Below are 21,215 nucleotides of genomic sequence, written 5' to 3' on the forward strand. Positions count from 1 at the left end.
AGTTGGTGAGAGCAACCTCTGCAGGGGACCATGCGAACCCAGAATGGACCAGGTTCCAGCCCTGGAAACCCCACTCAACCATTCACCCTCCAGAGTATGATAAATCGAGTCGTGTAATAGGAGGGAGCGTCTTTAGTACACCACTCTATAACTGCTGTAAATAATGCTGTGTTTGAAGTAGTGTTTATTTAATGTTCACGTCGCGTTCTTCTGAACAAAAAAGTGCTTGATGTGTCTAGACTAGTCTATTCTGGAGTTTTCCCCGAAGGCCTCCCAGCGCTGTGCATATCCCTAGCCTCTGCCCTCTTGCTGGCAAAGCTGGGGAGATCTTGAAGTAGCAGCTGCAGCTGGCAATAGCGTTACAGTTTAAATTCTTTCAAGGCCGACTCCGCCTTTCATCAGTCCTAGGTTGTTGACACTGTTAAATCTGGTTAGTCGCAGCCCCAGTTATTTACAGTCCATCTTTGCAATAAGAAAGTAAGGCGTGAAGTTCTGTTTAGTTCTTATAAGTGATACAGCAGTAGCTATAGCAGTACCATGTAAGACTATACATTGAAAACCATATTTTTTATTAGAACTAGCTCTAACTGTGCCTGTGTTGCACGTTCTCTGTTTCCTTAACTTCACCAAACTCTTCACCACATGCTGAAGTTTGGGAGCCACCCGCCCTGGAAGGGAGGTCATCTTCCTTAACTGTGGGCCACTTTTAGAAAAGGCCAGGAAAGTTGTAAAAGATGTTATATGTGAGGTAGTGGATTTTCGTTCAGTAAACACAGTTTTGCTGCTGTATCTGGTGTGGTATTCATGGAATGGAAAATCCTTACCTTTTAGCATCTGCAAAAACTCTAGCCAACTTTTTACCTTGGAATGTTTTTCACGTGTAAATGTGTAGAAACATCATTTGCACGTGTTACATTGGATTTAATGCTACATTTGAAGCAATGTTGTGTATGATTATCCTTTGTGGTAACACAATTACCAAATTGAAGTATTATGAGAAAAAAAACTGAAATTATCTATACGCCCTAGAGTTTGATCTGGGGCTATCCAGCATGGGCTTTTGCAGCTGCAGAAGCTGGGCTCTCTTTGTCTGTCCTTTTTGGACCCAGTGCCACTTATTCACTGGATAATCTCCTGGACTGGGTGAATCTCCTACATTTGAAAGTAAAACAAGCATTGGCATTGCCAATAGGTCTCGCCTTTGGGACCTGATAAGTGTTTAGCCATGCAACACTTGATGCTGCACCAAGGATATTGTACTGGATAACTAAACACTTATAAGGTCCCAAAGGCAAGACCTATTGGCTATGCCAATGATTTTTTTTTTAAAGGACAAGCAGTGCTATCAGGCTCCGGCTGCCACTTAGAGGTGTAGAGAGAGAGGTGCATATATATAGAGAGAGGTGTGTAGAGAGAGGTGTGTAGAGAGAGGTGTGTAGAGAGAGGTGGGTAGAGAGTGGGGGTAGAGAGAGGTGTAGAGAGAGGGGTAGAGAGAGAGGGGTAGAGAGAGAGGTGTAGAGAGAGGTGTAGAGAGAGGTGTAGAGAGAGGTGTAGAGAGAGAGATGTAGAGAGAGGGGTAGAGAGAGAGGTGTAGAGAGAGGTGGCGAGAGGTAGAGAGAGGGAGATAGGTCAAGAGAGAGGTAGAGAGAGGTAGAGAGGTAGAGAGAGAGGTAGAGAGGTGTAGAGAGGTAGAGAGGTAGAGAGAGGTAGAGAGAGGTAGAGAGATAGAGGTGTAGAGAGGTAGAGAGAGGTAGAGAGGCAGAGAAAGGTGTAGAGAGGTAGATAGAGGTAGATAGAGGTAGAGAGAGGTGTAGAGAGGTAGAGAGGTGGAGAGAGGTGCAGAGGCAGAGAGAGGTAGAGAGATAAAGATGTACAGAGAGGTAGAGAGAGAGAGGTAGAGAGGTAAAGGTAGAGAGGTAGAAAGGTAGAGGGAGAGAGAGAGAGGTACAGAGAGAGAGGTAGAGCAAGAGAGGTAGAGAGAGAGTTCGAGAGGTAGAGAGAGAGAGGTAGAGAGGTAGATAGATGTAGAGAGAGAGGTAGAGAGAGGTAGAGAGAGAGGTAGAGAGAGAGGTAGAGAGGTAGCGAGAGAGAGAGGTAGAGAGGTAGAGAGAGAGGTAGAGAGGTAGAGAGAGAGGTAGAGAGAGAGGTAGAGAGAGAGAGTGGCAGAGAGGTAGAGAGAGAGAGGTAGAGTGGTAGAGAGAGAGGTAGAGCAGTAGAGAGAGGGGTGTAGAGAGAGAGGTAGATAGAGAGAGGTAGAGAGGTAGAGAAGTAGAGAGAGAAAGTAGAGCGGGGTAGAAAAAGAGAGGTAGAGGGTGGAGGAAGAGAGAGATGTAGAGAGAGAGAGAGGGTGGAGGAAGAGAGAGAGAGAGGTAGAGAGAGAGGAGAGGGTGGAGAAAGAGAAAGAGAAGAGAGGGTGGAGGAAGAGAGAAAGTAAAGAGAGGGAAAATAAGTTAACATGAGAGAAAGGAGAAGAAAGGAAATAGGGGAAAACAGAACAAGAGAGGAAACCGGAGCGAGGCAGCGAAGAAGGGAAGCACAAGTAAAGGAAAAAAAGAGAAAAACACTCAGTAAAGGAGTGGGAGAGAAGAGAAGAGGCAGCTAAGGGAAAGAGCAGGAGAGACGGAAAGAATGGGGAAGGAAAGCATGGGAGAAGAAAGTCAGGTTTAGATGAGGACGGGACAGGAGGCAATAAACCAAGTGAGAGGGCTGGGGGCAGAGCTGCCCAGAGCACACACAGCGTTTCCCTTGTGGGAGCGAGCAAGGGCACCATCTGTTTGGAAGTTAATTACAAACAGATGGTTTCAAAGGTCACTCCCGCAAGGGAATCGCCAAATGTGCACACGTTGCCATTGAAAGCAATGCAATGCGTGCTCGTTTTTGGCCTAAAAACCGAATAGATTACAAGAGGTCTCCTCCTAAGCAGCGCATGCGCGCTGCGTAGGCGAGACCTAAAAAGGCTAGAAACTAATTCCATAGGAAGTTCATGGCACGATGCTGTAAGTCTGGGATCATCGCAAGAGACAAAATGTTAAAGGACGAGCCTTGTGTGATGGTCGGCAATTGCCCGTTCAGAGAAAAATTGACTTTCATTTCTGATGTATGTATGTTCTCCAGATGCTGGGAATCACTGCAACAGCTGCTCAGATCATCATTAACCTAGTGAACAAGTTAGAAGAACTTGGGGTTTGTCTCCTTGAAATTCAAGCTCTAATGCCCCCAAAAATATTCTAAAGATATAAGAGTGAACTTCACAGCTTTCCAATTCCTAATTTAAGAGCAAATTGATGTTAGACAATGAGAATGGATGGAGACCCTTCAACACAGCAGTATTCACAGATTGAGCAGGTCCATCTATATGTACAAATACTGTTGTGAGGAGCCAAGCTCAGCCACAATTTTCTGAAGTCATGCATTAATATATCTTGGAACATAGCAGACTTACAGACTCATTCCAGGCTCGACTCTCTGATTCTGATGAGTGACAAGTTTATGACTTTAAAAGAGTCAACAAACAATAATTTCATTAAGAAACAAAGTATCACAAGAAGAAAGACCGCCATATACCCTGAATTGTTTAACTCCTTCTGGATCTTCTAGAAGATTCTCCAGTGACACCATCCACCTGGAAGTTCCTCTGTGATTGTTGTTGATGCTTGTGTTCCCATCATCAATTTCTGGAGAAAAACAAAGATAAAGAAATTTGAAACAGTCTGCACAATTTAACGTAACGTATCATTTTTATGCTTATGTTTTGCCTAGTGTGGCGGCAACCAACGTGCCCGCTCTCTATCTCAACCTGGCCAGCTCGCTGTTTACGCTGTGTTCTGGGTGTAAATGTTTAGCTCCGAAGGTGTGATGAATACTGTTCCAGGTCTGGAAAGGCAACATGTGTAATCGAAGCGGAGGACCGACCAAAGGATTGTTTGGGTCAACTGATCTCTCCTTGAGGAGAAGGTATTTGCTGTAATGTTGTGTGATATTCATTTCATGCACCGAAACACAACAAACACTGGACAACTGAACCAAGGGACCCTAATGGCCGATGCTCTTCGGCTATTATGAGCTCTTTTCCTCAACGAGGGCAGTTTTATTTTACAAGAAAGATACTGTGTCAGACATACACTTATGCCTCCTAGGAGCTAAGTGGGAGACAGTTATGATTGAGCCCAGTTTGTTGATTACGTTCACTGCACAGTGTCTAGCTCCTCTCCTTGGCAGCATTAACTAACCAAGTGATGAGTCCCCTAACAGAGACAAGAAACTGCACCAGTCCTATTAAGGCTATGTATAATTTATTTACAAAAAAACCTGCAGCCGGCTGTAGTTTCAAATATTTCTCACCACAAAAAAAACTACTGTTTGGGCCAAAGTAGTACATCTTGAGATCAGCAAAAACGCCACCTGGATTGGGTGGGAGGAAGCTGGAGAACAGAGACGAAGAAAGACCGGCTTGGTTTAATGAAGGTTTGCTGTACATAGTAAAACATTAACATGTCATTTCCCTTCTTCTTTACAGTTGTAACTAATTCAGAGCATAGCTAGCAGTTTGCACTTTATTCAATCATACAAATTTGAAAAGAATACTGTCCTTGAATATGTCCAAGTGGTCACCCCCGGAGATCCTGTAATGCTGCACCATCGTATATAGTGTATCCCTGCTCGTGCAAGAGATGCGTCTCACCTATTCTCACAAGGTCGCCACTCCCCCAATCGCAAATACCTGGATATTTGGGATCTAAGTATGGAAATCAAAATTGGGAATCAGCCTTGTAATTTCCTAAGCAGACGCAGAAAAGGCATTTGACAGAGTGTCCTGGCCATTCCTGAACCGCTGTATGCAAAAATATGGTCTGGGATCTAACTTTAGGAAGATGGTGATAGCACTCTATAACGAGTCAAAAGCACGCCTAGTAGTCACCGGCGGCACGTCAGAGCCATTCACCTTAGAACGAGGAACCAGACAAGGATGCCCACTATCGCCGGCCCTTTTCCTACTTGCCCTAGAACCACTCCTAACTATGATAAGAGCTAATAACGATATCACAGGAATCCCAATATGGGGGGACACAGTCAAGCTGGCAGCATACGCGGACGACATCCTAATCACAACCGAGAACCCAGACCAATCAATAACCGCACTTATGTCCACCATAGAGCAGTATACACGAGTATCAGGGTACAAACTTAACAAAGACAAATCAGAATGTAAACCCCTGAACGTGCACACGACGAGAGTGGTGCTGGGGAACTCGGGGCTAGCATGGCAGAAAAAATCCCTAAAGTACCTGGGCCTGCTCTTTGGAAGAGACCTCAAGACAACACTAGATCAGAACGAATCAACACTACTCAACAAACTGAAAGAGAAAATAGAGGCATGGTCACCCAAATTCGTCACATGGTGGGGCAGAGTAGAGACAATCAAAATGATGCTGACCCCGATGGTGAACTACAGGCTCAATATGCTCCCGCTGACCAACACGGTCGATTTCCACAAGCAACTGGATAAACTAATCAACAGGTTCTTAAGGAAAGACAAAAAGCCCCGAATTAGACTACAAAAACTCAGGCTTACCAAAAGCCTAGGAGGCCTAAGCATAACACATTTTAAAACCTTCCAAACTGCATGCATAGCTAAACAAGGACTGTACTGGCTTACCCCCGAACAAGAATACACCCCAGCATGGCTCTCACTAGGGAAGAGACTCTTGAAAGGGCTGGATCCCATCGCCCTCCTCACGGCAACCAAGCACCCCGAGATTGCCAACAACCCCATACTCAGGAACACTAGGATGGCCCTCCTTAAAATAGACAAGAAAATGGACACAGGCATCAGGAATACTAAGTGGGAATCTATATGGTTCAACCCCAAGATCAAATACCGTGAGAGAACACTAGACATACACTCCTGGTACAAGCACAGCATCTCCACGGTCAACCAACTGTATACCCAAGGGACACACATCACCTTCGACACACTTAAGAATAGATACAAGCTAGGGGACATGGAGCTGTATAACTTCCTTAAGATAAAAGTGGCGATCACCAAGGCAGACCTCTGCAAACAAACCACCCCAATCCTGCAATATGCCACTAATCTAAACAAAACAGGACACCAAACATCGCACCTTTACAAAATACTGAGCCCAGGAACCTCCAAACCGAACAACAAAGTGGTAGGGTACTGGGAATCACTACTAGACAGGAAACTTAGCGAGAGAGAAAAGTCCAACCTCTGGACGTCAACCTCGAACAAGAAGGTAACCAACACCCTAGCCCAAACCAAATTCTGGCTAATACGCAAGGCATACTGGACCCCAGCCCGCCTGGCGTCCATTGGAGTACGAGAAAATGATAAATGCTGGAACTGCGACGGGCAGAGAGGCGATCTGGCCCACCTAATCTTCCACTGCCCCAAAGTAAAAAAATTCTGGCACAAGATAAGCGAACTTCTAAACAACGTGCTAGGCTTCCCCCTCCAGCTTGAATTCCACAGCTTAGCCATATGCTTCATGGCCCCAACAATCCAATCCAGAGAAGACGGTCCTGAACAACTGGAAAGACACATGGAAGGCGTCTTTCAAGGTCTGGTTTAACTGGGTCACCTTCCTACGTGGAGCGGACACCATAACCGCTAACCATACACCCAAAACATTCGCAAAGTGCGAAATGTGGCTCTCCCTGGATAACTTGTGTGTGAATAATAGCACAATTCTAGCAGGCAAGAGAGAAGGTAATTGACATAAAAAATTATACTAACAATTTTATTCAGTTATAGAAACTCTATTCCATTTAATAGATATTCATATAAAAAACATACATTACATACAAAAATGTTACAAAATATAAATTACCAAGAATTATTACAATTTTCATAAAAAATATATTCACATAATATTTAAAAGAAACATAAAGTGGCAGACAGTACTTTCTCGACGTGTGTTTTGGCGTTTCTGAAAACGCCTTCTTCAGGAACCACAATATATTAATCAGGATCTCTACCCAGTGGCTAGAGAAAGGATTGTATTTTCTTAGGCAATTCAAGCTCTAATGGTGGAGAGAGTATACCATACAGTGTCTATTAAAAACGTGAAGAAGTTGCTAAACGTTATCTATGTATTTAGACACGTAGAATATTCTGTGCTACGTCTTCTTCTCTGTATTGGCAATATAAGTGTTAAAAGTCGTGACTTATCAGCAGACCGCTGTGACGGAATATTTTGGGTCGCGGTGAACCACGTTCCTTTGCTGCTAAAAAATCATCAAAAACCGCTTTCTTTAATGTCGGACACGATTCGCGTTTGCTCAAATCAGCTTCATGTCTACGGCGGTTATTGTATAAAAGAAGTTAGGAGCTAAAAACAGGTAGGTCCGTGGCGCTGCAAAGGATGGCTGCTGGCGTCCTACGGCCGTTACGGATAACATCATCTGGATAACTACCTGTCCTCACACAAGCCACCATAGCCGTTCAGTCATATCTGACCCTCTCGAGAGAATAAAGATCCTGACCAGCCTCAACCACACACAAGCACTGTGCTCCATCCAATAACACAGCCATATAATTCTCCTCCTTTACTTTCTTTCTTTCCTTTCTCGCCGCCGGGGGTGATAGAAAGACTAATGCCGAAGAAATGCACAACCACCGGCCATACGAACAATATACAACCTAACCGGACAAGTAGGACAGGGGGAGGCAGCCAGGGGCCGGGACAAGAATAAGGCGATTATATGAACATTATGAAACCCCACCGGCCCGGAGAGCCAATGCAACCCCCTGCGTCTCCACTCCCCCCCTCCGTCGGGGGCACTCCTGCTTTTTCTTTGACTGTACCCCTGTATACTGTACCTTGTACATAAAAACTCTTCTTTTCAATACAAAATTACTGCAATAAAAAAAAAAAGAAAATGACAACCCAATCCATTGATGAAAGGTCACTGGTAATGATGTTCGTTTTAGGAGTCCTGACCCATGCATGGGAAGAGCAGATAGTTTGAAGAAATATTCAGAGTGCGTGACAGACATCCTAAGACGGTTTGGATATCTTCTTTGGAGAACATGAGAGCAACAATGCTGTTAACAAAACAATGTCTTGTGAGGCAGAGAATGGTGCCCAAACTTTGGGTTAGAAATCCAGATAGGAAAAATTTGAACACAAGTTCCAAGAACATATCAATCCCCGGTCTAGGTGATTAGATCCAGCAAAAAAAACTTTCGCCAAAAATTGAGCCAAAGAGCGATTTTCCAAAGCCACAAACGAAGGAGGCTGAGACACTGGACTGATTGAGCCAGTGACTGTAAAAAAATATTATTAACCTCTATCCACTAGAAGCTTTGGACTGCCAATCGGACATTGAGATGGACACCAAGGGATGCCCAAAGCAATTGTCAAGGACATTGTTTGGACGTTTTAGAGGGAGATTAGGCCTTTGTCCCAGATTGCGCTCCTGTATAAAAGTGCTGTATGCCATTCTATGCCTGGCCTATGATCATGACATATCAAAGAACCATGAGGGTAACAGTGATACAGAAGGAGCTATCAATCATAGCATCTTTTTTTTAAAACAATCTAGGGAAGTCCAGAAATGTAAGAAATGACCATGTGCAACTGCAATGAAAGTGAGTTAGGCAGCAATGCGCACCAGAACTTACACCCACCTTGTGTGGATTTCACTCACCCGCCACACTAGGGTCAATGCAGAGATGGGACATTCAGGAAGATGAAAGAAAGTTTGGCTGTCTGGAGAGACATGTGGATTCTAAGAGAGGTGGGAATTGGCAATCCTTTTTCTTGCCTCACTCAGAGCACATGATAAAGCTGAAGGGTTATGCATTTTCATATTTCCACAAGGCTATTCCTGTGCAGTTGGCTACACTTTGTTTTCAGGAGAGATGTTATGTCACAACTTCGTAAATACGCATAGCACCTTTAAATTGTACCAGAGCACATACACACTTGTCTCTCCACTGATCATGCTTGTAAATAAAAAGCACTCTGCTAGCACTGGCAGCTAGTTCATGTAAGGAGTGTTCTTTTGTTCTTTTCACCCTGGCATTCAGATTCTGTGGCATGAGACATCGCAGTAATATGCCTTTAGAGGTATTAATTGTGACTCACAAACTCTATGTAGTTTTCTACCATGCATCCTTACTGTCTGATGGTGTAAATGTAGACTACAAAATCAGAAACCTTTACATATACAGCAACTTTATTACCAAGGTCACCTATAGGTACTGTTAATCCAACGTAGTATTTAAGGCTTGTTTCATCTAACTTTAAAGGTTTACGTAAGTGCTCCTTGTGTGGGTTTGGTTGCATCATGCTCTGTGCTACAGGCGTTGGCCAGAGTGCAAATGCAGTTCCCATGTGCAGAGCAGAGACCTGTGGTTGAAAGAACATGGTTGCTCAGTTCCTTCTGCATGAAGCAGTATGGGGGCAGTAGGAGTCACAGGGAGGGAGGGAGCCCAGACCAGCCAGCCTTCCACTGGGGCTACCTGGATAGGGCTGAACCGTGGTGTCTCCCACCAGACTCATGAGTCGGATTCCAAAGAATAAGAGGTGATTGAGAAAGCACAAGTGAGTACAAACCGAGAGACAATGGGGTCGGTATTGTACTGTTCTCTCCATTAGTATTTTGCCCCAAAGGCAGCAAACAAAATGCAAGATGGAGCCCGAGCGAAAAAAGCAACCCCTTGACATGAAGGATTCCTTTAGCGAGACGTCTGAACATCTGCTCTGGCATATTCCTTGGAAGCTCATGCACTGAAGTTTGGGGGATTAGCACCCTGTAAACCTTGTAGTTCTCAAGATGACATAAAGAGAATTTGCATTCCATCTTTAAAAGCCCCAATGTAGGTTCAGACATAACATTTTGTCAACTAATGTGATGAAAACCAAAAAGTTAGACCTTTTCTAACATGTGGGCGAGTTGACCATGGGTGAGTTATGCCACGTTTAATGAAATAGATCACTACTGGCTTCACAAGTCCGTGGCTACCCCCGCCCCTCCCCATCCAATAGCCCCTCGATCCCCAGTCCCTGTTTGACTTTCCAGTTACTCTGACCAGTTCAAATTCCATGTGGAACTACTTCAAAAGCTAATGTCATCACTTTCTCCAGTTTTGAGTAATCAATCAACATAAAAACGAGCCAAAACTCCGAGCCTTTCAGGGTAATATTAGGATTAATATTAAATATTTATAATAAGTGTTTTTAGTTTCCTGGTGTTTGGAACGCGTGTTGTCAGAGAGTGCTGTGGAAGTCCACGCCAAGCCAAAAACCAAAAAGAGTAATCACCTCCAGTCCCACAAGCAATATATTGGAAGCAGGAATGTGATGCAAATCCTTTAAAATGTCACCCAACTGACAAACATTATTCATCAGCAAATAATGCTAGACTTCCAACACTCACTTCATCAACCCCTCCAGACACCAACACATACCATGCAACCACTTCAATGTGTTCTCGCAAGCCTATGAAAACAAACATCCTGATGATGCCTGCTCTGTATTCCTAATGGATGCCGGTTATTTGGGACTGATCGAAGCCTTCTATGTGTGTGGCTGATTGACGTCCGCTCTGTGTCACTGAATAACGCTCTTCTATGTTGCTGATTGATCCCTGCTGTGTGTTGCTACCGAGGCCTGCCATGTGTGGTGGATTGAAGCCTGCTCTGTGTCACTGATTAACTACTCTTCTATAGTGGTGATTGTTAGACATTGGGTCCCTAGGTGGCAGTGGTTTTCAGCCTGTCCAAGTAGGGACCCTCACACTAGTCAGGCTAAGGGAGTCACATAGCCAAAATAACCCCTGCTCACCCCCTTGGCAGCTTGGCACAGAGCAGTCAGGCTTATCCCAGAGGAAATGTGTAAAGTATTTGTGTAGGTATATATGTATGTGTATATATATATATATATATATATAGATATATATATATGTCACACACTCTCTCTCTCTCCACCTCTCTCTCTCTCCCCCTCTTTTTCGCTCTCTCCACAAGCACCAGTTTAGAAAAATAGCCATTTTATTTGAATAAAACAAGACCAAAATGACAAAATTCCAAAATACACAAGTCAAGATATGAATTTTCAAAGGTTCAATAGTGTTAAGTTGTTAAGAATCAGTGGTTGTGCTTGATCAGGACAAAGTACCATAGATGCGTCAAAAATCAAAGACGATGCGTGGCGCAAGGAAGGTGAGGCGGCGAAAAACAGGTGATGCATCAGTTCCTTACTACTACAGGGAAGGTGAGGCATCGGTTCCTTACTGCTGGCCAGGGGAGGTGATCCGCTGGTTCCTTACTGCTGGGCAGGGAAGGTGATGCAGCATTTTCGGACAAGCAGCCTCGGTTCCTTACTGCTTTGCAGTGTAGAAGAAAATGGCGTCCAGGAATGATGTGTCGATGATGACTCGAAAGTCAAGTTGCACTGCGCTAATTCCACAGCGTTAATGCAGACTATGCATTATAGTCAGGGTGATGTGTCACGGACTTCGGTGATGCGGTGCTTGAGACTCATGCAGCTGCAGTTCTTCGGCGGCGCTATGACAAAAAGCTGGGGCCTGCTTTGTCAGCCACAGCCATTGCGTTCAGCAGGAACCACGCTCCGGTGCAGTTAGCAGCAATGAGTCAAGTTGTGGCTGTGATAATCCACTTCCGAACGATGTTTGTAGTCAATGCGTGGACTTCCTCCTTGAAATCACCAACATACACTTCCAAGGGCCCAGGAACTAGATTTGCACCACTTGGCAAGTCATGACTCTCATCAGAAGTGCGCAAGAACTACCAGTGAAGTCTTTGATGGCTCAGAGACTTCTTAACAGGAGGCAATCTCAACTCAAGCCCCTGGAGAACCTTGCAAATAGGATACAGAAAGCAAAGTCCGGTCATTTCACTCCCAGGACAGAAGCAGCAAGCAGCAGGCCAACACGGCAAAGCAAACAGCAAAATAGCAGTTCTTCCTGTCAGCTTATCCAGCTCTTCTTCCTGGCAGAATGTCCTCAGTCCAGAAGCATTCTAAAGATACACAGGTCCAGCACTTATACCTATTTAAGTCTTTGAAGTAGGCAAACTTCCAAGGACAGTCTTTGCAGTGCACAATACCCTACCTTTCCCTGCCCTGGCTCCAGACACAGTACAGAAGGTTGAGACTTGTTTATGTGAGGACAAACACAGCCCTATAGCTGTCAGTGTCAACTCCTCCCACCACTCTATCTCAGGAAGACCCATCAGCCTAGTGGAAGGCCATCAGGATGTGCAAGACTCGCCACAGCTCCCTTTGTGTGACTGTCTAGAGCAGGCTTCTTCAAAGAGTAGCTCATGAGCTACTGGTAGCTCTCCAGCTGCCTGTAAGTAGCTCTCCTGTGTCCTGACCAGTGAACTAAATTAGGACCTTTTGCTTAGTTGTGCCAATATATGAATACCAATATTGAAAAGCATGTATTTGAGACACAAATGTGTGTATTTTCAGAAATCATGAGCTGATGTTTGGGAAAAAGTATTGAATTTTCAAACTATATTTTAAGCTCTATTATTATCTTGGTGCAAGGGGCATTGCAGCTATTGCAGTAATCTTTTACCTGTGTATAGGCATTCCACGGCTAATCCCTCCTGGATATCGTGTATTCGCTGGTCACCAATGTATTCTTGTCTTATGTGGTTACTATCACTTCTCTATTAATATTCGTGCCTCTGGAAGAATTTCACTGTACATACATAGCTCTTATTACATAAAAGGTTGGGGACTGTTGGTCTAGAGCCGTGGTACTCATAGTACGGCCTGTGGGCCGCCAGAGGCCCGAAAGGCCTTCCTTGGCGGCCCGCGGACCTTGCAGGTAATGTACCCATGGCCCCCCAGAGAAAGAGAGAGAGAGAAAGAGAGAGAGAGAGAGAAAGTGGAGAGAAAGAGAGTGGAGAAAGAGTGCGACTGGAGAGAGAGAGAGAGTGAAGAGAGAGAGAGATAGTGGAGAGAGAGTGGAGAGAGAGAGCCAGAGAGAGAGTGGGAGAGAGTTGAGAGCAAGAGAGAGAGTGGAGAGAGAGAAAGTGGAGAAAGAGAAGAGAGAGAGAGAGAGAGTGGAGAGAGAGAGTGAGTGGAGAGAGTAGAGAGAGACTGACTGATAGACTGACTGAGAGAGAGACTGACTGAGAGACTGACTGACAGAGAGAGAGAAATACTAACTGAGAGAGAGACTGACTGACTGACTAAGAGAGAGAGACTGACTGAGAGAGAGAGAGACTGACTGTAGAGAGAGAGACTGATTGACCGAGAGACTGACATAGAGAGACTGACTGACAGAGAGACTGACTGACAGAGAGACTGACTGACAGAGACTGACTAAGAGAGAGAGAGAAAGAGAGAGAGAGAGGGAGAGACTGGCTGACACAGAGAGAGACTAACTGAGAGAGAGAGACTGACAGAGAGAGAGAGAGAGACTGACTGAGCAAGAGACTGACTGACTGAGAGAGACTGACTGACAGAGAGATAGAGAGAGAGAGACTGACTGACAGAGAGGGAGACTGACTGACTGAGAGAGAGAGAGAGAGAGAGAGAGAGAGAGAGAGAGAGAGAGAGAGAGAGAGAGAGAGAGACTGGCAGCTAAGATCTTACTAGACCTGTGGGCAGCATCTGGCACAGTACACTACTGAAACACAGCCACATGGCAGAGACCCAGCGTGGGCATCAGGAACTCTGTACTAGATCATATAATCCCTATCGTCCTCAGAGACCCTCTAATAGAGAGGGGGGTCCTAAATGCAATGGTGCTGCACTACCACACACAGCAGTGATGCCGGGTCATGCCGATTTGCTGAAAAATCTGTTTTAGACACAGTTCGCCAGCAGCTGACCTTTGAGATGCTGTGATAACTGCATAACGTTTCAGAGAGCGAGTCTGCACCTACATAAGGTAAGTACTCAGGCAAGGCGTTGTCATTCTGTCAGAAGCTATGCGTTGACGTAACACGAGGTCATGTGGGGAGGGGGGCTCACCGAGCTATCTATCGATGTGGCTATCTCTGCCTGGTGTAACTTTAGGTCAATAAAAAGACTGAATGCAATAGTTGAAATGCCTAAAAATAGTTCTTTAGACACTAGTATTACCCTAAACAACAGTATGCTCCCATCTAGACCGCTTCATTTGTTACATTTTATTGCGCTCTTTCTCAATACCTCTAGTTGCATATCCTAAGCAGATAAGGCCTTCCAAGAAACCCCTTATGCTGTCGTCTATTCAGTAAACTTCCTATGCTGAGTGCGTCATGTGGCGTCACGGTGCATTCGGCATCAACCAGTGACGCAGTGAAGGGCCTCTATAGGTAAAGAAGCAAAGGAATGCCATCGACGGCACAGCAGGAGAGGGCAGCATGGGCATGCCCGGCCAGAGAGCAGCGGGGCTTGGGAAAAGCTCATACTGGGCACGGAGGAGGCGGAATATTAACATCAGCGATTTCCACGAGGCTTTTCCATTCCATTCAAGGACCCCAGGAAAGCTGTGTACGCAAGGAACCTAAACAGGGCCACTGCCTGTGGTGTAGCTGGAAAATGACCAATTAGAAGATGCTAGACAGCAAGCCAGCCTGTCCATGAACCAGAGCTGTCATATTACAGGGTTTCTAACTTTAGGTTTACTCCATAAAAACGCAAAATAATTCGGACTGATTCACTACCTGGCATTCCAGAGGGGGGTTTACTGAGTCACTTCTGGATGAGGAGGTGGGAATGCAGCACACACCAAACCCTTCACTCTCCGGCCCCTAACTACATGAACAACAAACTAGTAAGAGCAGGTCAATCCAGAACTCTGAGAAGATCCAACTCACTCCTTCTTATTCCTCCGAAACTGAAAAAGAAAACCACACAATACCGTTCGTTTTCTGGCAACGCTCCCAGGGTGTGGAACGCTCTCCCTAGAGTCCTCAGATGCAACCCCTCCTTCTCCTGTTTCAAAAGGGACCTGAAACTCCATCTCCTTAACAAATACTTTCCTGACCAACATCAACTAACCAAGACTTCAATATCCGAGTTTACTCCTCTCTCTTGACATTCAAGGATAGTTGGTGACCGGACTGTGTTAACCACCTTATTTTTCATGCTGTATTTTTGTAACCTTGGTTTGCTTCCTTACTGCCTGTCTACTATTTAATGCAATTTCCGTCTGTTTTTTTTACAGGGTGTATGTAAAGCGCTCTGATACCTATGGGTTAAGCTAGCACTATATAAAACTTTTAAAATAAAATAAATAATTCAACTTTTCCAAGACAGCATAAGGGAAGTTCCTGGACCACGGGGTGGGTGCATTCAGTGGGCACCAGAGAGATGCCAGCTTTTTCAAATGCAGACAGTAGTGCTGGGGAGGTAAGCATTGTTGAGCTTTGAGGTAAATGCTTACTGATGAGGAGTGTGGTATCTTGTGTGGTATGTGAGCACTTTGGAATGTGTCTGGAATGAAGGCACAAAAAAGTGTGGGGCAGAAAGGGATTGATTGCAGAATGTCCTTATGTTCCTGACCTGCATACACCAGAGGCTGTAAATATATAAAGTGCCCTGGGGGTACAATAGGTGTAGGTGCATGGCGTTTGAAACTCCGGGGCACATTGGTATTGCAGAAGGGGTCACAGATACTTTTACCTCTACTTCTGTGATATGGAGCAAGTCAATGCAAGACACACGAGCCCATCTCGAGGGGCATGCCTTCATTTGCATGGGGTCAGAGCATGCAAATGGAAGCCTTTGCTAATGCACATGCGTTGTATTATACATGCGGGTGCAATGAAAAATAAGTCATCAGTTTGCACCTCCCCTCTGAGCAATGTACTTACTGTGACGGCAATCACTGTTAAGGGTGTGTGGCGTGTGCAGAGCGGGATGATGGGCTTTTTCTCTCTAATGTGATCCCATCAGGGCCAGCTTTAGAGCTGTTGGCACCCAGTGCGATAATCATTTTTGGCACCACCACGTGACAGCGTCCTCGGATCCCCTCACGACTACCGGGCAACAGTGCCCTTCATCAATCCATAGCCCCTCTCTCACATAAATGTAATTTGTTTTAGAGCACTGGAAAAGGCTGGCTTTACTAATAAGAATGTATATCTACCCACAGAAACCCTTTTCAGCAACATTAGGAATAGATAATGAAGGACACATAACGTCCTAAACTACTTTATGGAGTTTGCATGCAGCTCTTTGATGATAGTTTGTAGCAGTCACTGTTCTATATCAGGGTTGTATCTTATGAACTGCTGTAACAAAAGGATCTCTGTGACAAAAGCAGTGATCCACTCAGCTATCCATAAAAAAATACAGATTTGGGATCTGTTCAGCAGTGGCGGCTCATCCGTTAAGGCGGAGGAGCGTTCACCACTGCTTCGAAGCAGTGAAGTAAAGGAAACAGAAAATGATAATAACTCGTGTTATCATTTTACATTTCCTTTTGCTGCAGCTTTGCGCTTGGGGCGGGGCCGCTCTGACGACAGAGGAGCATGGGTGGAGTGGTTTGTCCACTCTTTAGTGCACATGACTGTTTGGCCGACCCTCTCAGGAGGCTCAAACATCCATGCGCACTTTGCATTTTCTCCATGCAGGCTGCATCACAGCCTGCCTGGAGCACATGCCCAGGCCCCCATTCCCTGGCTGACCGCCGATCCACAGTGCTCAGACCAATCACAATGCTGCATTGCAGCGTTGTGATTGGCTTTCGCGAGGCTGGGAGCTGAGTGCTTCCTGCTGCTTCCTGCATCATGCTGCGGGACCGGAGTCAGGAAGAAGAGGACGGAGGAGAAGTGGCGGCAAGCTGGCCGGCCGTCACAGGTAGGTGTTTTTTTAAAACTTTTTTCGTCCCCTTTGCCCGTGTCTCACCACCCCTGTCTGATAGCAGCCGCTACTGCTGTACAGTACGCGTTCTTTGCAGCAGGCACATTAACCCTCTGCACTACTTTATGGTGAGTCAAAACTGCCACTAGACAAAACTCTGATCTCTCTCTCTAACAGGAACATTGATCACAAGAGTTATCATGACATTTTTATTGCTGCTTCAAAACTGGACGCACATGGAATTCTGCTGCAGGTGTTTTTAAATCGTAAGTTATTACTAAGCACAGCACCGCCCCCCTCACCCACTACTCCCTCTTGTCCGTGCCCCTTCCCCAGGCCGGTGCCCAGTGCAGCCGCACCAGTTGCACTGCCCTAAAACCGGCTCTGGATCCCATATAGTTATACTGTGGCTACTGAGACCTTAATGGACAAGCATGGAAAGGAAGGGATTTCTCGCTGTTGGAATCAGAGGACACCTGCACTGGCCTTTCAGCAAAGGCAGTCTTAGAAGGTGAAACGACGTCCTTGGCTGCTCTCGGGCTTGCAGCTCTTGACTGTTAAGGTTTGCGATAAAGACTAAAGGCCACTTGGTTTTATGACAAGACAATTATTGCTTGGGTATGAGAGAAGAAAGCCACACCTGAAGAGTGAAGACATTTCACAGCATGACCTGACTTGAAAGTATGTTAATGAGCATGATAAGGAATTCTTTGCTTGCACACGAATGCTGGAGCTCTCTAGCACTAGGGAATTGAGCCTGCGACAGTACCTGCAAAGAATGAGGGCACAGATAGGGTACTACAAAGACATGATTATTCGTTCAAGGATAATCAAATGAGTTTTTAGATTCCAATGTATAGAACAAAAAGCATGGGTGATACTGGAGGCCAACGCAACAAGTCTACTGTGTCCCATTGGAACAATAACTTTCTTAAAGTGAGATAAGACTGTAAGGGGGTTAAAACGCATGTGAGGATGCTGCAGTTCCGACAATCTACCAGTTCAAGAACCTTAAGAAAGCTGCAGTGACGCGTAGGCCTCCTGCAGGATTATACGCTTCCTATTAGGTTGGCATCAGAGGCAAGAGGATTCTGCAGATCAAAGGATGGACCTGAAGCTCGGGCATTGGATTGTAATCTGATTCACCACCTTAAAACCTATAACAGGATCTCTCTGCACCTACTCCTTTTAGTGTCTGGCTGTGGGCAGTTTTAGCTGTCTGTTGCTGAGCTCCAATATCCTCCATTCAGGAGCCCTGGCATATTGAGGATGGTTACATCAGCATCGGCCCGTGCAGGTAAAAAGGTGGGGCCAGGTTGGAGGGGATTCGACTGGCGACCACAAGGGAATATGAAATTATTCATTTTTCCTCATCATCTTTTGTTGAAATCCCCTCCCACCCGGCTTCACCGCTCTTACCTGCACGGGCCGCTGCTGGGTTACATGGTTATGTACTGAACCACTGGCTGAACATAAATGCGTTCTTGTAACATAAAGCTCTTTCTGCAATTTAAATTACATACAGTTATTGTGCTGCCATGTTGGTTTCTGGCATGTATTCAGAATGCAAGCTAGAAGAGTAGTTTTTGCTAATGCTTGTTATAAGAATGTGCCCTTGTAGTACCCACCCTGTTAAATGAACCTCTGGCAGAGGGGCAATAGGGCCATGAGCTAAGGAGTGCAGTAGCATTGCCAGACCCCTACCCTCGCATTTTCATCAGTTGATGTCTGTCCACAGGAAGTACGTAACTAGGTGACTCAGCTGCATAAAATCAGAAATTTAGTAATTCATGAATCAAGGCCAGGTGAGGCCTAGTTTACATTCAACAAGGGTGATGTATTTTATCATCTTTGGGGTGTGCTGGGCTTGCATGCAAATGTGTGTGTTGTTTGTGAGTGTGCAGGAGGAAGGAGAGGCTTCTCTTGTTCTGACACATTCATAATGTGTGCAGAACAGATGCCTGGGAGAGACAGTTTCTAAACACAGGTCTTCACACATGTAGCATGGAAGAACCTTACTACCTCTCCAGCTAGAACTGCCATTGGCCACATTTCATCGCCCTAAATGTGTTATCTGTACTTCCAGACAGATAGGCGTGGTGTGGAGCAGATAGATTTGTCACAGTTTGCAATTATCTGCCTTTTACAGTAAGCAGCTTTCAGTATCCGTGTTTAGGTTTCGCCTGCACAGCGCTTGCACTGTCCCTGTAAAGTCTATTGTTCTTAATGTAAATTTTAAAAGGGGCTTACATCCTGCCCCCTTGCTTTCCTGGCTTTTATTGGTTTCTGTGCTTGCTTGTTCTTTCCCCCATTTCTATTGGCTGTAGCATATTTTCCTGCATTTACCAATGCTTGTTCCTCGTCTGCTTCTCTTATCAGTTTTCCGTAGCTGAAATACTGTTAACATCCGCTTTGGTGGAACTCTTTTTTTCACCAAAAAAATGAATTGGAAGGTTCCCCTGGTTCAATTCACAGGGAGGGGAGCAAATACAAAGCAAAATATCGAGGGGCCCTGTGTGTTGTTGGTCAAAATTAATTTATAGAAATTCTGGCTTCTAAAAAGGTCCCCCCCGCGATCTAAATATTATACTGCTTAATAAATACATTGGTCTAACTATATTGACCAACAACACACAGGGCCCCTCGATATTTTACTCTTTTTTTCACAACATTTTGCCTCTATCTCCTTTTTCGACTTGCAACAGGTTTATATAGTGCAAGTTATCACCCAGAGAGATTGAGCGATTTGCCCACAAAGACAGGATATTGCACCACTGAGATTTAAACTGGTATCCCCAGCTCTCGAGTGAGCAACTCTGGCCATTGTGCCACATCCTCTCACTCCTGTGATACTTGTCAGGGAGCTCTTTCCTTCGTCCCGGACGGTGATTGATAAAAACAGCTCATTATTCATCACATAGATGAAATTGATGCATTACCAATTCTTGTTTTAACCAGTTAGCATTCAGGGGAATCCAACAAGTGGTTCTGGGCAAGAAATCTTACATGTTTATGTGGTAACCAGAGGGGACGACTGTAGCATGAGCATGCATGTTTATTTAACAAAAATATGATTATGAAATTAAGGCTATATGTAGACTAACAATGTCATTCAGGGCTATAACAACATTTGAATACTTAACTAGAAAGTTAAATAATGTAACTGATTCTATCATTGTTCCTATTCATTTTTACTAGTTGCACTAGTTGTAATTTTTTTATATTGTTTAATTTTCATTAATATTACTTATAAGGAAGAAAGGAATAATTATTGTTATTAATATTCCAATAAATACACAGCAGTTTCAGAATGTATTATTGTAATGATTAAATAGTTTAATTTGGACTGTAATATGAATGCATGCCAGAATACTTAATATGATTGATATTGCAGGTATTATTAAGGATTATCCAAAAGTAGACAACAGTGGCATTAGTAGAGATGGTATACTGAATTGTTTTTAATGTTCACTGTTCTCTATTACAACCTGTATAGCGAATAATGCCCCTGCCTATCATACTGACAGCTGAAATGTGCACGCGGGCTCACCTTTTTCTTCTGTCATTTCTCCTTTCTTCCCTAGTGGGCAGCTATGTATGTTCCAGTACACCTGATCATATAACCGGATTCCCATCCACATGTGTGCATTCACCTGTCCCTTAACTCCGTGGGACATTCACGGCAACACACACGAAGTCCTGTTGGTTGAACACTAATAAAAAAACACAAACTGGAACTAGTGTTCAAAACTGGAACACGGGTGCACTCACCCTGCGACCCCAATGTATCATTTTTCAAATTTTAAAAACGTATTCATCACTCTGTACCCAGGCGCCTTTCCTTCCAGATGCTGCAGTAGTAAAAGTGGGAAGCGTGGCTGCATGTCCTGGGCCAGTGAAGGCGGACAGGGGCGGGTGGTCCATCAGCATCAATGGGATTCACCTGAGGCCGCCTCCATGAGTTACTCTTCCAGCATCGGTTGTTAAAGCTTCTCTCTACAGTCCGGGTAGCCTTCAGTCTCGCCTCACTCGCCCTCAGACTCTTTGGCGAAGGAGTTCTGAAATAAAAGTCTTGCAAAAGAAGCCCTCTCCACGCTCACAGCAGCTGTTAGGGATGATGAGGTGTGTGGTCAATGCACTAACCTCAACATCCCCTTTCAAAGGTCCCATTGGCAGATGGCTAGTGACTTCTGTACTTCTGAAGACCTTGAGGAAGAGAAACCACACGGATCAGCACATTCTTGCGACTATTCTCAAGGGAAAGTCTGAGCAGCCATTCTCTAAGAAAGAGAAGTCCTCTTCCTTGCGTGTCAACTGGATATTTTCTGGCCGAAGGGTTAGGTTTTTGCCTTGAATTTATCTGGTCTGTTCCAAAAAAATCCCCCAAAAATGCAAAAGAAAGAGGAATGCATG

General features: G+C 44.9%; 1 protein-coding gene across 3 annotated transcripts in view; it reads right to left on the minus strand.

Annotated features, from left to right (window-relative positions):
- The window catches only part of RGS10 (regulator of G protein signaling 10), a 155,206-nt gene that overhangs the window by 53,921 nt on the left and 80,070 nt on the right, over positions 1–21,215 (minus strand). For 2 of the 3 annotated variants that reach the window (XM_086922932.1, XM_086922933.1), the window contains exon 2: positions 3,565–3,674. In XM_086922932.1, coding sequence (XP_086779058.1) covers positions 3,565–3,674 — 110 coding nt within the window. Of the gene's footprint in view, positions 1–3,564; positions 3,675–20,352; positions 20,855–21,215 lie in introns of those variants that run through there. The other variant, XM_086922931.1, reaches the window with a different exon arrangement.

Source organism: Lissotriton vulgaris, chromosome 5 (assembly GCF_964263255.1).
Source record: "Lissotriton vulgaris chromosome 5, aLisVul1.2, whole genome shotgun sequence".
Classification (NCBI taxonomy): domain Eukaryota; kingdom Metazoa; phylum Chordata; class Amphibia; order Caudata; family Salamandridae; genus Lissotriton; species Lissotriton vulgaris.